Source organism: Schistocerca americana, chromosome 7, assembly GCF_021461395.2.
Source record: "Schistocerca americana isolate TAMUIC-IGC-003095 chromosome 7, iqSchAmer2.1, whole genome shotgun sequence".
NCBI classification, from domain to species: Eukaryota; Metazoa; Arthropoda; class Insecta; order Orthoptera; family Acrididae; genus Schistocerca; species Schistocerca americana.
The window spans coordinates 594,698,039-594,715,197 of record NC_060125.1 but is presented as its reverse complement, the minus strand read 5'-3'; the positions used below and the strand labels follow the sequence as shown (position 1 = coordinate 594,715,197).

General features: G+C 42.9%; 1 protein-coding gene across 1 annotated transcript in view; it reads right to left on the bottom strand.

Annotated features, from left to right (window-relative positions):
- Window positions 1-17,159, bottom strand: part of LOC124622641 (myotubularin-related protein 6) — a 442,887-nt gene that overhangs the window by 19,406 nt on the left and 406,322 nt on the right. The window contains exons 11-12 of the mRNA XM_047148418.1: window positions 9,358-9,517; window positions 8,090-8,232 (exon numbers count right to left, since the gene is read on the bottom strand). Coding sequence (XP_047004374.1) covers window positions 8,090-8,232; window positions 9,358-9,517 — 303 coding nt within the window. The remainder of the gene's footprint in view (window positions 1-8,089; window positions 8,233-9,357; window positions 9,518-17,159) is intronic.

Genomic DNA, 17,159 nt, shown 5'->3' with positions numbered 1-17,159 from the left:
AAAATTCTACCAGGTGTCTTCCTCTTTTATTTCTTAGCCCCAATCCATATTCACCATCTACGTTTCCTTCTCTTCCTTTTCCTACTGTCGAATTCCAGTCACCCATGACAATTAAATTTTCGTCTCCCTTCACTACCTGAATAATTTCTTTTATCTCATCATACATTTCATCAATTTCTTCATTATCTGCACAGCTAGTTGGCATATAAACTTGTACTACTGTAGTAGGCATGGCCTTTGTGTCTATCTTGGCCAAAATAATGCATTCACTATGCTGTTTGTAGTAGCTTACCGTACTCCTATTTTTTTATTCATTATTAAACCTACTCCTGCATTACCCCTATTTGATTTTGTATTTATAACCCTGTATTCACCTGACCAAAAGTCTTGTTCCTCCTGCCACCGAACTTCACTAATTCCCACTATATCTAACTTCAACCTATCCACTTCCCTTTTTAAATTTTCTAACCTACCTGCCCGATTAAGGGATCTGACATTCCACGCTCTGATCCGTAGAACGCCTGTTTTCTTTCTCATGATAACGACGTCCTCCTGAGTAGTCCCCACCCGGAGGTCCGAATGGGGGACTATTTTACTTTCGGAATATTTTACCCAAGAAGACGCCTTCATCATTTAATCATACAGTAAAGCTACATGCCCTCGTGAAAAATTACGGCTGTAGTTTCCCCTCGCTTTCAGCCGTTCGCAGTACCACAACAGCAAGGCCATTTTGGTTAGTGTTACAAGGCCAGATGAGTCAGTCATCCAGACTGTTGTCCCTGCAACTACTGAAAAGGCTGCTGCCCCTCTTCAGCAACCACATGTTTGTCTGGCCTCTCAACAGATACCCCTATGTTGTGGTTGCACCTACGGTACGGCTATCTGTATCATTGAGGCACGCAAGCCTCCCCACTAACAGCATGGTCCATGGTTCATGGGGAGGGGGGTGGGGGTGGGGGGGGGGTGGGGGGTCTCGCAGGTTATCATCAGAATAATCAAAATCTAGTGTTGCAGATAAACCTGCTTAACATCAAAGAGGCAACTTTTGTTCCAGGGACATAGTAACATCAGGATGGAAAGGGACATAGTAACATCAGGATGGAACACCTGAGGAAGAATGCACAAGGGAAATTGCATTGGCCTCACATTACCTTCCTTATGAGAACAGTATTAGTTCTTTCCAGGAAGTGAGAAGATTGGTAGACAGCTGCTCATAGCAGAATGAACAACTGCTAGTTGGTTGTTATGCCTATACCCACAACCTGGTAGCTATTGCAAACAATGGCATGTGGCACTGACGTCATCCTTTTTTGATTATTTTTATATTAAATTTGAGGTTGAAAAGGGTGTTCAACAGACCATGGACTGCAGGAATCCAAGAAAAACAGACTGGGACTCATATAGGAAAGACCACAAATCATGCTTATCTGAAGTGAGAACTTTGATAAGGAATCCAGTAGATTAAAAAGTAAATGTCAGAGCAGTGACATCCGCCTTGCAAGGGGAAAAGGGCAACACGAAAAACATCCAAAGCCTCAAATGGTTCAAATTGCTTTGAGGACTTTGGGACTTAACATCTGAAGTCATCAGTGCAGTTCTAGGCACTTCAGTCTGGAACTGCGTGACCGCTACGGTTGCAGAGTCGAATCTTGCCTCGGGCATGGATGTGTGTGATGTCCTTAGGTTAGTTAGGTTTAAGTAGTTCTGTGTTCTAGGGGACTGGTGACCTCAAATGTTAAGTCCCATAGTGCTCAGAGCCATTTGAACCAGCCTAACTAACCTAAGGACATCACAAACATCCATGCCCGAGGCAGGATTCAAACCTGCGACCGTAGCAGCAGCACAGTTCTGGACTGAAGTGCTTAGAACTGCTCGGCCACAATGGCCGGCCATCCAGAGGCCCTTGCCAAATACAACCACCCAATTAAGCAAGCAAACTATCATCCTGGAAGGTATTCTGTGAAGAAGATCCAGACTTCACAAAATCCTGACCAGACTACCAACTAATAAAGGTGGTATCCTAAGGAAAGAGGATAGTGAGTATACAAGAATAGACAATGATACACTGTATGTACTCCTCTGGACTCACTTCCATAGTGCACTTGGAAGATAAAATAGACCAAGATTTAGCCCCTGAGAGAAACTGGTTTACAGGTTATCAAAGAGAGAACTTGGACTCTGCCAGAGGATGTGTTGACTACACAAAAATCCAATGGGTAGTGGCAATGTTTCAACCATTCAAGTCACCAGTCCCAGATGAAATCTTTGTAGCTCTACTGGAGACAGTTTAATTAGACTACTATGGACAGTGCTTATGGTTAACCCATCAACAGGAATTATTCCTCATGCTTCAAGGACACTGAGGGGTGTTTTCATTCTGAAGCCAGGGAGAACTGATCATACTGAGGCTAAGGATATGAGACCCATCAATTTGTCCTCCTTTTGTTTAAAGACATTATAAAAACTGGTGAATGTCCACCTTAGGGAAAGAAGACTAACTGAGGTTCTTCTACATGTAAACCAACATGCATATCAACAAGGCAAATCATGTGAAACATATTTCACCAATTTGTAGGGGAGGTTGAAAAGCACTGCACTTTCAGGAAACTGCTCATTGCATCTTCTCAGACACTGAAAGGACATTTAGTAATACGGCCTTCGAGTCCATTGTTACAACTGCAGAAGAACATGGCATTGAGATCACTATATGTAGGTGGATGAAGGCTGTGACAAGCTGAAGAGAGGTAGAAGCCACCATGATGAATGAAAAATTGTGAACACCGCCATGAGATGGTGTCTGCAAGGAGGAGTTTTGTCCCTGCTACTTTGGAACCTAGAGTTGAATGAACTTACCGAAGAACTAAATACTAGAGGCAACTTTTGTCAAGGATATGCAGACAACTTAGTCATAGTAGCACTTGGCAAATTTACTAGTGCTGTTAGATCAATGGCACATTGTTCACTGAACTTTGAGCAAAACTGGTGCTTATGATAATTTACAGAGCTACAGTATGGTGGAACAAAGTAGAACAGAAGATAGCTACTAAGCAGTTTGGTAATGTGTGGAGACAGCTCTGCTTAGCTATAACAGGTGGAATTAGCAAAATGCACATTTCTGGGATGAAGCCCATGCTGGACGCACCACCATTACACCTTAGAGTTACAATCTAGTCAACGCATACTGAGGTGAGGGCATACAGGCTAAAAACTGGAAATAGTGGGATAACTCTAAGATGTTCACAATTCCACAGCAATATAAAGGATGTAAAAACAGGAATAGTCAGGGGAATGTCAACTGATTGACAATACCTTCCAGCTGCTCCACTAAACCTTTCAATGTTAACAGCTGGAAGTAGGAAGCAGTGCAAGAACAAACCACACCACACAGGAAACATAGTGTGTTTTAATGACAAGTTAAAAAGAGATGAAGGTGCTGGGGCTGGGGTTTATGGTGCGCAGCCTAGACTTGAGATACAAATCTCCCTAGGCATGTTGGCCATGGTATTCCAGGCAGAAATATCCACTATTATGCTGTGCGCAGAGGAGAATATGCTTAAGCATTGCAAGGATCAGAACATCTCCATAACTTCAGACAGGCAAACAGCTCTGATCTTGCTGCAAGATCTGACAAGAGATCTCGATGATTATTGCAGAATGCTACAAGGCCCTTGTGAGGCTGGGGGAAAGCAGAGTGTAAACTGGAGCCTACCCTACTGTTCACTAAGGTGGTGGTTACATCAAAACCACACTGCTGGCTCAGAAGGCAGTTGGACTACAATCCAATAACAAAAACATGGCACACTAAGGATGCCAAAGTCATGTTCCAAGAGAACTTACATACTCTGGACTCTTAACAGGAGATGGATTAAACTCATAGTAGGACTAATGACAGGCCATAGGAAATTTTAACACCTACACACTCCTATACATGACAAGTATAGGGAAGAAGCTCCGAAATGTGGTCTGTGTGGTGAAGGTGATGAAACTGCATTACACTTAATCTTCCAATGAGAAGCGTTGCAGATCAAAAGACACACAATATTCAGTCCTCCAAGTCCTGAAGAAATTGGGCCCAGTGAAGGGCCTCCTACTACTCTAAGGGTATTGGTTGACTTTAATAGAAGCACAGGAAGTGAAAACACACAATAAATTGTGCTTTCATGTGGGCAATGGTGGACTGGGACCACTGCTGTCTTTCTCCATGTTCAAAACAAATCAAGGTATAGAAATAAAGGACAGATAAAAAGAAAATACTAAGGAAAAAGGAGCAAAGAAAGTTGCATGTGTAGACAGGGATGAGGTTGATGGCGAATAAATAACAAAAGCACCGTACAGGAAAGGGGACAGGGGGTAGGGCTAACAAGAGGTTCAGAACAGGAGAATGTGAAGGGGTTCTCTAAAGTACAGGGAAACTAGTGCCATGTGGGAAGACCCAAATGATTGCTATGGCACAAAAGTTACTCAGGTCTCACAAGCCAAGCCATACTGCTAGTTCAGCACTGGCTGTCCCAAGACTGACCCTATTTCTGGATACATTCATCCATTTTTCCAGTTTGTTGGTGGTAATATTTACATAAGAAGCCATGCAGTGAATCTGTAAACTCATCAACAACATGAGATGTTCCACATCTTGACTTGCCCAGGATTTACCAACAGTGGAGTTAGAGTAAGTGGTTGTGGATGGGTGCATGGATTATGTTTTGCAGTGGGAACTTAACAAGGACACTGTGGAAGTAAGGAGGGGGGGGGGGGGGGGAGAGGTTGGTGAAGTGAATATGCCACAAAGGAGTTATCTCACTTCAGGGCCTTCTATATCTTGCCAACTATACCTGTAAAGTACCTGAAACATAACAACAGGTAAACAAGTATGGCTAAAAGAAATTCCATATAGACTATTGTCTTCTGTGGCATCTGAGAATTTCCATGGGTCTGGATACCACACACTGATAGCTGACAAGTTATAACACAGTCAATATTCATGATGAAAAATAAACTAACTTTTGTGTCAAGGTAATAAGTATAATTAATGTGTGTTTGTTAGATTCATAGTCACAAACAGAAGAAATTTTATTTTTGTCAATCAAGCAAGCAGTTTGTACCACTTAAGGGCTCATCTAATGTTACAGTTCCCCCACTTGCTGGATGGCTATGTCAGTTAACAGGTTGGATGAAGGCAAAAGGATACCACCTTCAACAGCACCATGCCTAGTGAAGTAATGTCGTGTTCAAAACAACCTTCAGACTGAAAACACCTTTTTTGTTTAACATTTTGGCACAACCTATGAACAAATGAAGTGTAATTCACATTTATTTACTCAGACATTCAAGGTTCAAGGGAAAGAGACGGAGTGAGATAGTTCAACCACCTTGAGGATGGTACTGGAAAACTGTTCAGTAGAAAGTGTACTAAAAATAAATCTAAGTTCTTTATTATTTTAACAATGTAGCAAAACACAGATTGCTACTTACCGTAAGTAAGACTAATCAAATTGCAGGCCATCACAATTTAAAGACACTCACATAATGTGAGCATATTTAATAGTGCCTATTGCAACCTTCTTTACAGTAAGTAGCACTCTGTCTTTTCCTGCATTGTTGATATTCCTATTTGGAGTTTCCATTGTTTGATTCTATATTACTTTCTTTTTCTTTGATCTGTAAGTATTTACTGATGCACGATAAATTGAAGAACTGTACAAACTAGGTGTACCATTATACAGGTATGAATTTAAGTGTAACGTATGGTTCTTTATGTAAATGTTTGACTGATTCTACATCTTAGCAATACATTTGTTTCATGGATCCTTAGAACACTTAAGTAGAATAAAATACACACATGGTCACTACTACACATAATAACTGTTTTCTTCAACTTTATCATCATCATCATCATCCAGGTTGTATACGTGGACAAGGAAAAAAAATTCCCGGATTTCCCGGTTAAAAATACACTTTCTCCCGGATGAAAATACACTTTTCCGTGTTAAGTGATTAGTATACTCTTCCTCGGCACTGTAAAACTCATCAGTCCCATGGTTTTATATGCAGGAGTAGAGTTTCCCGGCACTTTAGAAAACGAAACTTAGAAGGGGGAAAACACGTTTTGAAAGGCCTTTGATGTGCAGCAACATGTACGCTGCATATTTTCGTATTACGAAGGTATAAATTTGAATTCCACCAAACACCGCATGTTACTTTCCGAAACATTGAAATCGAGATTGCGATGCGCTTTTTGTAAGACAGTCATAGCTCCTGTCACGTGATCTCGTCCGCTGATGGCAGCATAGGACACATGATGTAGTGAGCCAATAGCAAGATCACTCTTAAGTAGTGCGAACACACAAATAAGAAAAGTTAATGGTTTAAATTAATATACACAGCATTCTCATATAATATTGGTCTCGAAAATTAATAAGCTGGAAGAGAAGCTAAGCTTCCACATATAATGTTGATCTTTTTTGTGCGTGTTACACTTTGTAAGACACATCACACAAATGTGTCAGTAAAACGATGTAAATGTCTGATCTTTTGGGCTCGAAATTCTTCTAAATGGTCGTCCTGAAAGAGTTGATTTTTAAATGAGAGTTAAACGCTTTGTGATTTAAGAAATTCATTGTACATTCTCGCACATAGTTCATCTTGCATAAAAGGAAATCTATTTTGAATGTAACGCTTTTCAAACCACCATTCGCAATAATTTTCCGTGACCTGTTAGAAATAGGTTCGTTTCAGCAGTTGCAAGAGAGCGCCAAATAACAGGCGTCACCGCGCTTGCGCAGCTACGATGACACAGGAAGCCCGTACGTTCGTACGTGTAAAACATTAAAAGATCTTACGTATGGCATAAAAGAAACGAGACATCAGATGATACTTCAAGAGCGTCGGAATTTCGTGAACCATACTAAAACGCATAATTCGGCTTAAAATGCACAGTCGTATGTACATTTTCTTGGAGCACCAGTACTGTATTATCTCATGTTTGGTTCTTTATTATGGCATAATGCCATACGTGCACTTGAAATGCAGCGGACAGTTGAAACTAGGCAATAGTGTGAAATTAAACACTTTGTTTCAAATAAATTGACTGCCTCTGCAGAAAAGATTAACTTCAAGCCAAATCTCTTTACCAAATCGGCAAAAATAACTTCATTGTTCTGTCAGAAAGGTCGAAATAAAATCTGAAACTAATAACATATTTTAGCCTTCCGTAATTATGCGAGCGTATTTTAATTCATTTGATAGCTCCCGGCCACAAAAATCCGTTTTCTTATCATTTAACGTGAGAGCAATAAATGAAAAAGAAACAACAAAATCCCTGAACGTAAACACAGGTCACGCGGACGCTCCCCACATCCCAACAACAACTCGGACTGCTCTGTCCATCAGCCCCAGATTTACTATATTTCCGAAGCGAGCAATATTAAGTAGTGGCGTCCAGCCACACCTCTGTAACCAGAAGCGGGAGAAGGTACTACTCATACGGGACTCAACTGCGCATGCTCAAGAACCCGCCCGCAACAGCTCAAACAAATCTAATTTAAACAGTTGTCACGTCACACTAGTCAGAGGCAGTTTGTTGTTATAAAGCATTGCATAGTCTTCCTAAAGACTTTTACACACTTTGCTGTTGGCAGACGCTTGTATGAGCACTGTTTTGTTGTTGTATCAGTGTATTTCCTTTATTATTCTGCAGTAATATCCTTTGTTAGAGTATTGGTCCTTACCAGTCAAAATCACAAAAATTTAACTGAAAACTAAAAAAATGAAAAATTCCCGGAATTACTAAACAATTCCCGGGTTTTTCCCGGTTTTCTTCCGGATGAAAAAATTCCCGGGTTTTTCCCGGATCTCCCTGTTGTCCCGGGTCGTATACACCCTGTCATCATTTCCATTTTTTAATTATTACTATTACAACTATAGTCATTCATTTCATAACATAAGAAGTTGTATGCCACACAAATCCAACAAATGTTACAAATATTTCAGTAGCTAAGACAATATACTTGCACACCCTGAAAAGTATCAGTGAACTACAGAATCCACACTATGAAGTACAGTTCAAGTATAACGTAAAGTCTGAGATACTAACCTTTCTGCTAAAATGATCAAATGGAGTTGAACACACACATTCCCTTATATTCCGCAGGGTCCTCCAGTCCAGAGCAACTGAATTTAATTCTTCTGCTAACTGATCAACTGTGAGAACTTCTTTACTTTTAGCAGTATTGGGAACTAGGCATAGAGAGAGAGAAAACACAACCATAGCTAAAATATACCATCCAATACAAAATTTACCTTAAAATGCTACTGGTTATCTGCTAACTGTATTGTTTCATTAATTTACATTAACTCAAACTCGTCTTATGCAGGACATCTATGATGCGGATGCTCCTAACATCAAATAAATTGATAAGGCTATAACAGAATGAAGGAAGGAGGGAGAGAGAGAATGAATATTAGGATATAACATCCCATCAGTATGTTGTGATAAGAAAAAGAACACAGAGTCAGACAGGAGACACAAGGAAAGAAGTGAGCCATTTCCTTTTCAAAGGAACCATCCTGGAATTGCCATAAGTGATGCAGAAAAAAGGTATCTGGAGAAACAGACAGGGAATTGGATCCTGAATCCAAGTCCACAGTCGTCCACTGCATCACGTTGTTCTGTAGTACAATGAGGTGTTCAGCAAATGGTGTTAGGCAAAGGGCAGAGCATATTGTTGATTGCTTAATACTTCTAACTCTACTGAGAAAAGAAATAATTGGATGATGTACTCTTTTAAACACAATTCAACAGCTCCTAAAACAAAGAGAAGACAGTGATGAAGAGATTATCAATGCATTTCACTGCCAACAAGGAATTTTTTTTAAGCCAGTAAAATGTGACTGAAGTCACATGACACACCTATTTCAGCTCTTTGTCTTTGAAAATTTAGTATAATGTTGGTGACACTGTGCTGGTCAATTACAGTATATGATTAGCACATTTCCCTGATTACCCGTTAGAAAAGTGAACACTGACATTCACTATATCACTGTATCAATCTAAAGAACAATTCTAAGCTTTTTTAGTAATCAGCAAAAGTACTACAGACATACTTGTGGGAAATAAGGAATCACTGTATTGGTTACTACCAAGGTATCCAACGGCATGCACTTATAAATATCAAGAAGAAAAGGTAAATCAATTCACAGCTGACAGTACTTCAGCTACATAGCCAATGCTCCTAATCATACAATAACTCCTTCGGGATGTATTGCATGCACAAAGCAAATATTGTATCAGTTTTTTTTTTTTTTTTTTTTTTTTACCATTGTGAAATACATATGCCATACATATCCTGGTAACATACAAACCATTGTTAATAGCAAGTTTCTCTGTACTCTCCTTAGTAGGCTCCAATCCTCCACAATTTTCATAGAGGTATTTGTTGTCAAGAACATCACTCCCATCAGGTACAGTTCTCACATTTCTTACTTTCATTTCTGACAACTGGTCTTTCAACGAGTTGATCCTCTGAAAAACATGAACACACTGAAATGAAGTGTGTGTGAGTATAGCCATGAAAGGGTAGGGTGGGGAGGGGAGGGGCAAGATGTAAAGATAAAATTTCATTTCAATGACAGTCAGCTGTAAGTAAGCAAGATGTACTGTGAGCAGAGGTGTGATAGAGGGGTTGGGGTGAGAGGGGAGGGTGGAACTGTAAAATTTGTCCTGGGAAAGGACTGTATTGCTCCACCGCAATATGAGAGGTGTTCTCCAGTATTTATATATGATGAAGATACAGTAAACCACTAGGAAAAAAGCACCATTCTCTGATTTGTTACTCATGTAACTGAAAGTTACACAGTTACTGTTTAGTGAGCAGTCCATTGATTTATTTATATGCATGTCAACTGAATTACACACCTAGTGGTGCCAGCAGCCTATATCACCTTACACTCAACTGCATTCCATTGCTACACTGATATTAATTATTAACATAGACACAGGACTACTACAATTAGTGGCTCTGCTTTAATAGCTAGTGTTCAAAATAACGTGCTTGGTTAAATGTGCATGATGACATTAATATGAACAACAAGCAAAATGTTGCGATTGTAATCCACATTTTAAAGTTGTATTTCAGGGTTATTTCTAAGCTGAGGGCTTTTAACAAAAACTTGATCTGAAACTAATTTTATCTACACAATTCCAACCAACTACTGTGTTTGTCACAGTGTAACAAAATCAGAAATTTAAATAACCAGCTGTGGTCAATAATCTGTGTTGTTGTTGTTATTGTTGTTGTTGTTGTCGTTCATCGTCTTCAGTTGGAATACTGGTTTGACCCACTAACCACATTTCTCTGACCTGGGGCAAGTATCTTTACCTCACAATAACTAATGCACCCTACAACAACATCATAAATAGATAATCCAGGATGTAATGTAACAACATTATGAGAAGGAAAATTGCTACTCACCATATAGCGGAGATGCTGAGTCGCAGATAGGCACAACAAAAAGACTCTCACAATTACAGCTTTCGGCCATTAAGGCCTTCAACAACAATACACACACACACACACACACACACACACACACACACACACACACAAATGCAACTCACACACATGACTGCAGTCTCAGGAAACTGAAAGCACACTGCGAGCAGCAGCACCAGTGCATGATGGGAGCGGCAACTGGCTGGGGGTAAGAAGGAGGCTGGGGCGGGGAGGGGGAGGCATAGTATGGTCGGGGTGATGGACAGTGAAGTGCTGCAGGTTAGACGAAGGGTGGGGGATAGGTGGGAGTTGGGGGGGGGGGGGGGTGGGGGACTAGCGGAAAAGGAGAGAAATAAGAAGACTAGGTGTGGCGGTGGAATGATGGCTTTGTAGCACTTAAATGAGAACAAGGAAGGGGCTTGATAGGTGAGGACAGTGACTAATGAAGGTTGAGGCCATGAGGGTTATGGGAACGTAGGATGTATTCCAGGGAAAGTTCCCACCTGCGCAATTCAGAAAATCTAGTGTTGGTGGGAAGGATCCATATGGCACAGGCTGTGAAGCAGTCATTGAAATAAAGGATATCATGTTTGGCAGCGTGTTCAGCAACAGGGTGGTCCACTTGTTTCTTGGCCACAGTTAGTCAGTGGCCATTCATGCGGACAGACAGCTTGTTAGTTGTCATGACCACATAGAATGCAACATAGTGGTTCCAGCTTAGCTTGTAAACCACGTGACTGGTTTCACAGGTAGCCCTGCCTTTGATGGGATAGGTGATGTTAGTGACCTGACTGGAGTAGGTGGTGGTGGGAGGATGTATAGAACAGGTCTTGCATCAAGGTCTACTATAAGGGTATGAGCCATGAGGTAAGAGATTGGGAGCAGGGGTTGTGTAAGGATGGAGGAGTATATTGTGTAGGTTCAGTGGACGGCAGAATACCACTGTGGGAGGGATGGGATGGATAGTGGGCAGGACATTTCTCATTCCAGGGCACAACGAGAGGTAATCGAAGCCCTGGCGGAGAATATAATTCAGTTGCTCCAGTACCGGATGGTACTGAGTTATGAGAGGAATGCTCCTCTGTGGCCGGACTGTGGGACTTTGGGAGGTGGTGGGAGACTGGAAATATAAGGCATGGCAGATCTGTTTTTGTAAAAGGTTGGGAGGATAATTACGGTCAGTGAAGGCTTCAGTGAGACCCTCAGTATATTTCAAGACGGATTGCTCGTCACTGTAGATCTGACGACCATAGGCGGCTAGGCCGTACGGAAGGGCCTTCTTCGTATGGAACAGGTGGCAGCTGTTGAAGTGGTGGTATTACTGGTGGTTAGCAGGTTTGATATGGACAGAGGTACTGATGTAGCCATCTTTGAGGTGGACATCAACACCTGGGAAGGTGGCTTGTTGGGTTGAGTAGGACCAGGTGAAGCAAATGGGGGAGAAGTTGTAGCGGTTCTAGAGGACTGTAAGCATGGTGTCCTCACCTTCAATCCAGATATCAAAGATGTCATCAATGAATCTGAACTAGGTGAGGGTTTAGGATTTTGGGTTTTTAGGAAGGACTTCTCTAGATGGCCTATGAATAGGTTGACATCGGACGGTGTCATGTGGGTGCCCATAACCATACCCCAGATTTGTTTGTAGGTAATGTCTTCAAAGGAGAAGTCAATGTGGGTGAGAATATAGTTGGTCATGGCAACTAGGAAGAAGGTTGTTGGTTTGGAATCCATCAGGCGTTGGGAACAGTAGTGTTCAACAGCGGTAAGGCCATTGGCATTAGGAATGTTAGTGTGCAAGGAGGTTGCATGAATAGTGACGAGCAGGGCATTGTGTGGTAAACGGACAGGAGCTGTAGAGAGTCAATGGACGAAATGGTTGGTATCTTTTATATAAGAGAGTAGGTTCCAGGTAATAGGTTGAAGGTGTTGGTCTACGAGAGCAGAGTGTCTCTCAGTGGTGGCACAGTAACCAGCCACAATGGGGTGTCTTGAGTGGTTAGGTTTACGGACTTTAGGAAGCATGTAGAAGGTAGGAGTGTGAGGAGTGGTAGGGGTGAGTAGAGTGATGGGTTCTGGGTTGAGGTTCTGGGATGGGCCTAAGAATTTGGGTAGTGACTGTAGATTCTGCTGGATTACTGGAATAAGGTCACTGAGGCAAGGTTTGTAGGTGCAAGTATCCGAGAGCTGGCAGAGTCCTGCCAGATAATCCTTGCGGTTCAAAACAACAGTGATGAAGCCTTTGTCTGCATGTAGGATTATAAGGTCAAGATCAATTTTTAGATAGCGGACTGTGGTTCTTTCTGCAGATGTAAGGTTAGTTTGCATGTTGAGGGATTTGGGGGATGATGGTGATGGAAGGTTTGAGGTTAAGGGATTCTGGGAAATTTACAGGGGATGGTTTGGGGGCAGCTGATGTGGATCACAGTTGGGTGGAGGAGTGAACTGAGTTAGGTAAGGTTCAATATTGGTCTTTGGCCGAGTATGATTGGTAGGGTAGGTGGCAAAAAAAGTGTTTCCACTGTAGGGACCAAGAGAATGTATTTAACAAATCCTGCATGATTGGATTTGGGAGTGTGGCAAAAGGTGAGGTCTTTGGAAAGGACTGATATTTCTGTGGGGCTAAGGCTTCTGGAGGAAAGGTTCATGACTGTGTTGCGGGTCTGTTTAGGTTCTGGATTCTGTGCGTTGGTGGGAGGGAGATTTGGAGGATGGGTAAAGTGTAGTAGGCCTGTGAGACAGGGTTTGTCAGCTATGGGAGGACGTGGGAGAGGTTTGGAGGTGGCTGCAGAGGTGGTGGACAGTGATACTCCAAGGTGGGAGTAGGAAGTGAGCAGGATGGAGAGCTCTTTGAGCTGGCATTGTGCATGTTCCTCAAGTTCCTGCAGGGCAAGAGCTGAAATGTGTGTTATGGGTTCCAGGAATTTTGAATAGCATAGCAGGAGAATTTTGCAAATGGTGAGAAGGTACTGCAAGGAGGTCTGGGCTTGGTTGATATTGTTTTGCAGGTCTATGTTGGTGAGCCCCAAGGATTGGTAGAATCTGAACAGGTGGAGGTCATTGTGAAAAGAGGGGTGGCAGCCAGAGATGGGTAATTTGATGGTAGAGCCATTAGGGAGGAATCCATGAGCCACGCAATAAAGCAGGCACAGTATGTGGGACTGTGATCTCGTTAGGGATAAGGAAACTTTTCTGTACTGATGCAGACGGAAGGAGTAGAATTACATACAAAAATACACCCAAATATGTGTGAAAATTCATGAAAAGGATGAAACAAGATGAAATACGAAGGAGTCAACAATAGGGATAGGCGAAAACTCGCTAAAATTGACGAGAAGTCACAAGGATCAAAGTAAATAATAATTAATAAAAATATATATTACTGTGGGTGGCAGGTCTGAGAATGAATAAATGTGAAGAAGGGGGATGGCAGATGTGACTGGATGGTGGAATTACTGCGAGTGAACTAGGATAGAATGGAGAAAGTGTGGGGGGTGGGAAGGGATTCGTAGTATGTACAAGATCGTCTGGCACCGGAAAGGCATGGGAGTTAACACGCAAAAACATGGGAAATGACACAGGGAGAGTGATCAATTTGAAAGATTGGATTAATTACATTGGCGGGGGTAATGTGGTACATAAGATGCTGCACCACCAATCAGCGTGGTCTTGTAGCTGTCTGTTGTGTGCAGCCGAGATGGTTCATACAGTGTGGCTCGTAAGTACAGTGTGCAGCATGATTTGTAAGGTGACAAGAGAAACACAGAAGAGAAGAGAAAAGGGGACGGACATTGAGTACAATGATGCAAAAGAAAACAGTAACAAAGGAAAACAGCACTGGGTTAGGATTAAAAAAAAAGCTACCAGACAAAAATCAAACAATGAAAAATCCAGGATGGAATGTAACAATATTATGAGAAGGAAAAGTACTTCTCACCATATAGCTAAGGTGCTGAGTCGCAGATAGGCACAACAAGAAGACTCTCACAATTACAGCTTTCGGCCATTAATGCTCCCCCCACCCCAGCCGCCTCCTTTCTCAGTCGCCACTCCCATCATGCACTGGTGCTGCTGCTCACAGTGTGCTTTCAGTTGCCTGAGACTGCAGTCATGTGTGTGAGTTGTGTTTGTGTGATTGTGTGAGTGTGTGAGCGTGTGTGTGTGTGTGTGTGTGTGTGTGTGTGTGTGTGTGTGTGTGTGTGCGTGTATTTTTGACGAAGGCCTTAATGGCCGAAAGGTGTAATTGTGAGAGTCTTTTTGTTGTGCCTATCTGTGATTCAGCATCTCTGTTATATGGTGAGTAGCAACTTTCCTTCCCATAATATTATTAATATAAGGAATAGGGTAGATTCCTACTCACTCCAAAGATGACCTACTGGGTTGTAGACAGGCACAACAGGAAGACTGTTACACATGCAGCTACTGGCCAAATCCCTCCTCTGCAAAGAAAATATACATACACTTTCACACAAGTAAACACACCCCACACACAGTTGGCCACAACCACTAACAAATCTGAGCAGAATCCAACTGCCACCTAATAACAATCTGGAGTGGGGTGAGGAAGGGGGGGAGGGATAGCAGGGTACAGGTGGGGGAGAGAGAAGAGCATGGTCTGGCAGAGCCCACACAGAGACTAGAGAGGCCACAGGCAGTGTCAGGAGGTGGTGTGTGTGTGTGTGTGTGTGTGTGTGTGTGTGTGTGTGTGTGTGTGTGTGTGTGGTGGGGGGAGGGGGGAGGGGGAGAGGACAATGGGGAGTTCAAAAGGAGAGGATAGTAAAACGAGAGGAGAGGATAGTAAAACGAGAGGAGAGGAGAGGAAAACGAGAGGAGAGGAGAGGAAAACGAGAGGAGAGGAGAGGAAAACGAGAGGAGAGGAGAGGAAAACGAGAGGAGAGGAGAGGAAAACGAGAGGAGAGGAGAGGAAAACGAGAGGAGAGGAGAGGAAAACGAGAGGAGAGGAGAGGAAAACGAGAGGAGAGGAAAACGAGAGGACAGGAAAAGGAGGAAAGTGGAAAAGGAGAGGAAATGGAGGAGAACGGAACAGGAGAGAAGACGAAAAGGAGGGGAGCAGGAAAAGGGAAATGATGGTGAGATACATTGGCAGAGAGCGGCACACAAAGAGAATAAGTGAATGTGAGAGGGAATGTGATAGGGTAAGGGGGCAAAAACTGTTCGGTGGAGGATGTGAGGGCAGTAAGTTACCGTAAGTTGAGGCTGTGAGAATTTCAGGAGAAGAGACTGTATTGTAAGGATAACTTCCATCTGCGGAGTGCAGAAAAGCTTGTGGTAGACGGAAGGATCCAGACGGCCCGAGTTGTGAAGCAGCCATTGAAATCAAGGATGTTATGTTCCACAGCATTTTGTGCCACTGGGTGGTCTACTTTGCTTTTGGCCACAGTTGGGCAGGGCCATTCACCATGGTGGACAGCTGGTTGGTAGTCATACGATTGCTGCAGAGCTGGTACACAACATGGCTGCTTTCACTGGTGGGGTAGAAGTGCTGGGTGGTTGGACAGGTCAGGCCTTGCACCTAGGTCTCCTATAGGTATATGATCCTGTGGAAAGTGGCTGGGATTGGGGGTGGGATAGGGATGGACTAGGAAGTAGTGGAGGCTGGGTGGGGAACGGAACACCATTTTAGGAGGGTGGGAAGGATCTTGGGTAGGATGCCCTATTTCACGGCATGATATGTAATCAGAGCCCTGATGAAGAATGTGTTTCAGTTATTCCATTTCAGGCTGGTACTGTGTGACTAAGGGGGCACTCTTTTGTAGCTGGCTCTTGGGGGTGGTGGTAAGATTGGGGGCATGTGGGGAAACAGCATGGGAAATCTGCTTGCAAACTACATCCGAGGAGTGGTGCCTGTCTGTGAAGATCTTGACAAGAACTTCAGCATACTGGGAAAGGGAGCTGAGTTCTTGTCACTGTAGATACGTCCCGGGTAGCAAGGCTGTATGGGAGTGACTTTTTGATGCGGAAGGAGTGGCAGCTGTTAAAATGTAGGTACTGTTGGTGACTGGTGGGTTTAATGTGAACAGAGGTGTGGATGGAGCCATCAGAGATGAGAAGAGCAACATCTAAGAAGTTGACATGCTGGTTTGAGAAGGACCAGGTGAAGTGGATGGGTGAGAAACTGTTGAGGTTCTGAAAGAATGAGGATAAGGTGTCCTGGCCTTGAGATATTATCAATGAACTTGAACCAGACCAGGAGACTGGGGTTCTGAGAGACTAGGAAGGTTTCCTCTAGATGACCCATAAACAGGGTGGCATACAAGGGTCCCATGCGGGTGCTCAGGGCTGCGAAGCAGATTTGTTTTTGTACCTTTGCATCAAAGGAGAAGTAGTCATATATTAGGACAATGTTGGCTAGGTGAATGAGAAATGAGATATTAGGTTTGGAATGTGAAAGACACTGGGAGAGGTAGTGTTCAACTGTTACCAGACCATGGGACTCGGGATGTTGGTTTATACATAAGTGGTGTCATCAGTGGCCAGCAGGGAACCAGGAGGTAAAGGGGGGGAAGGATATGGAGGACAGTTGATGAAGGAAATGGTTGGTATCTTTGACGTGGGAGGCTAGATTAAGGGGAAACTGTTTGGAGGTGTTGGTCAATGAAGGCCGAAATCCTTTCTGTGAGGGCACAATAACCAGCTACAATGGGACGTTCCGAC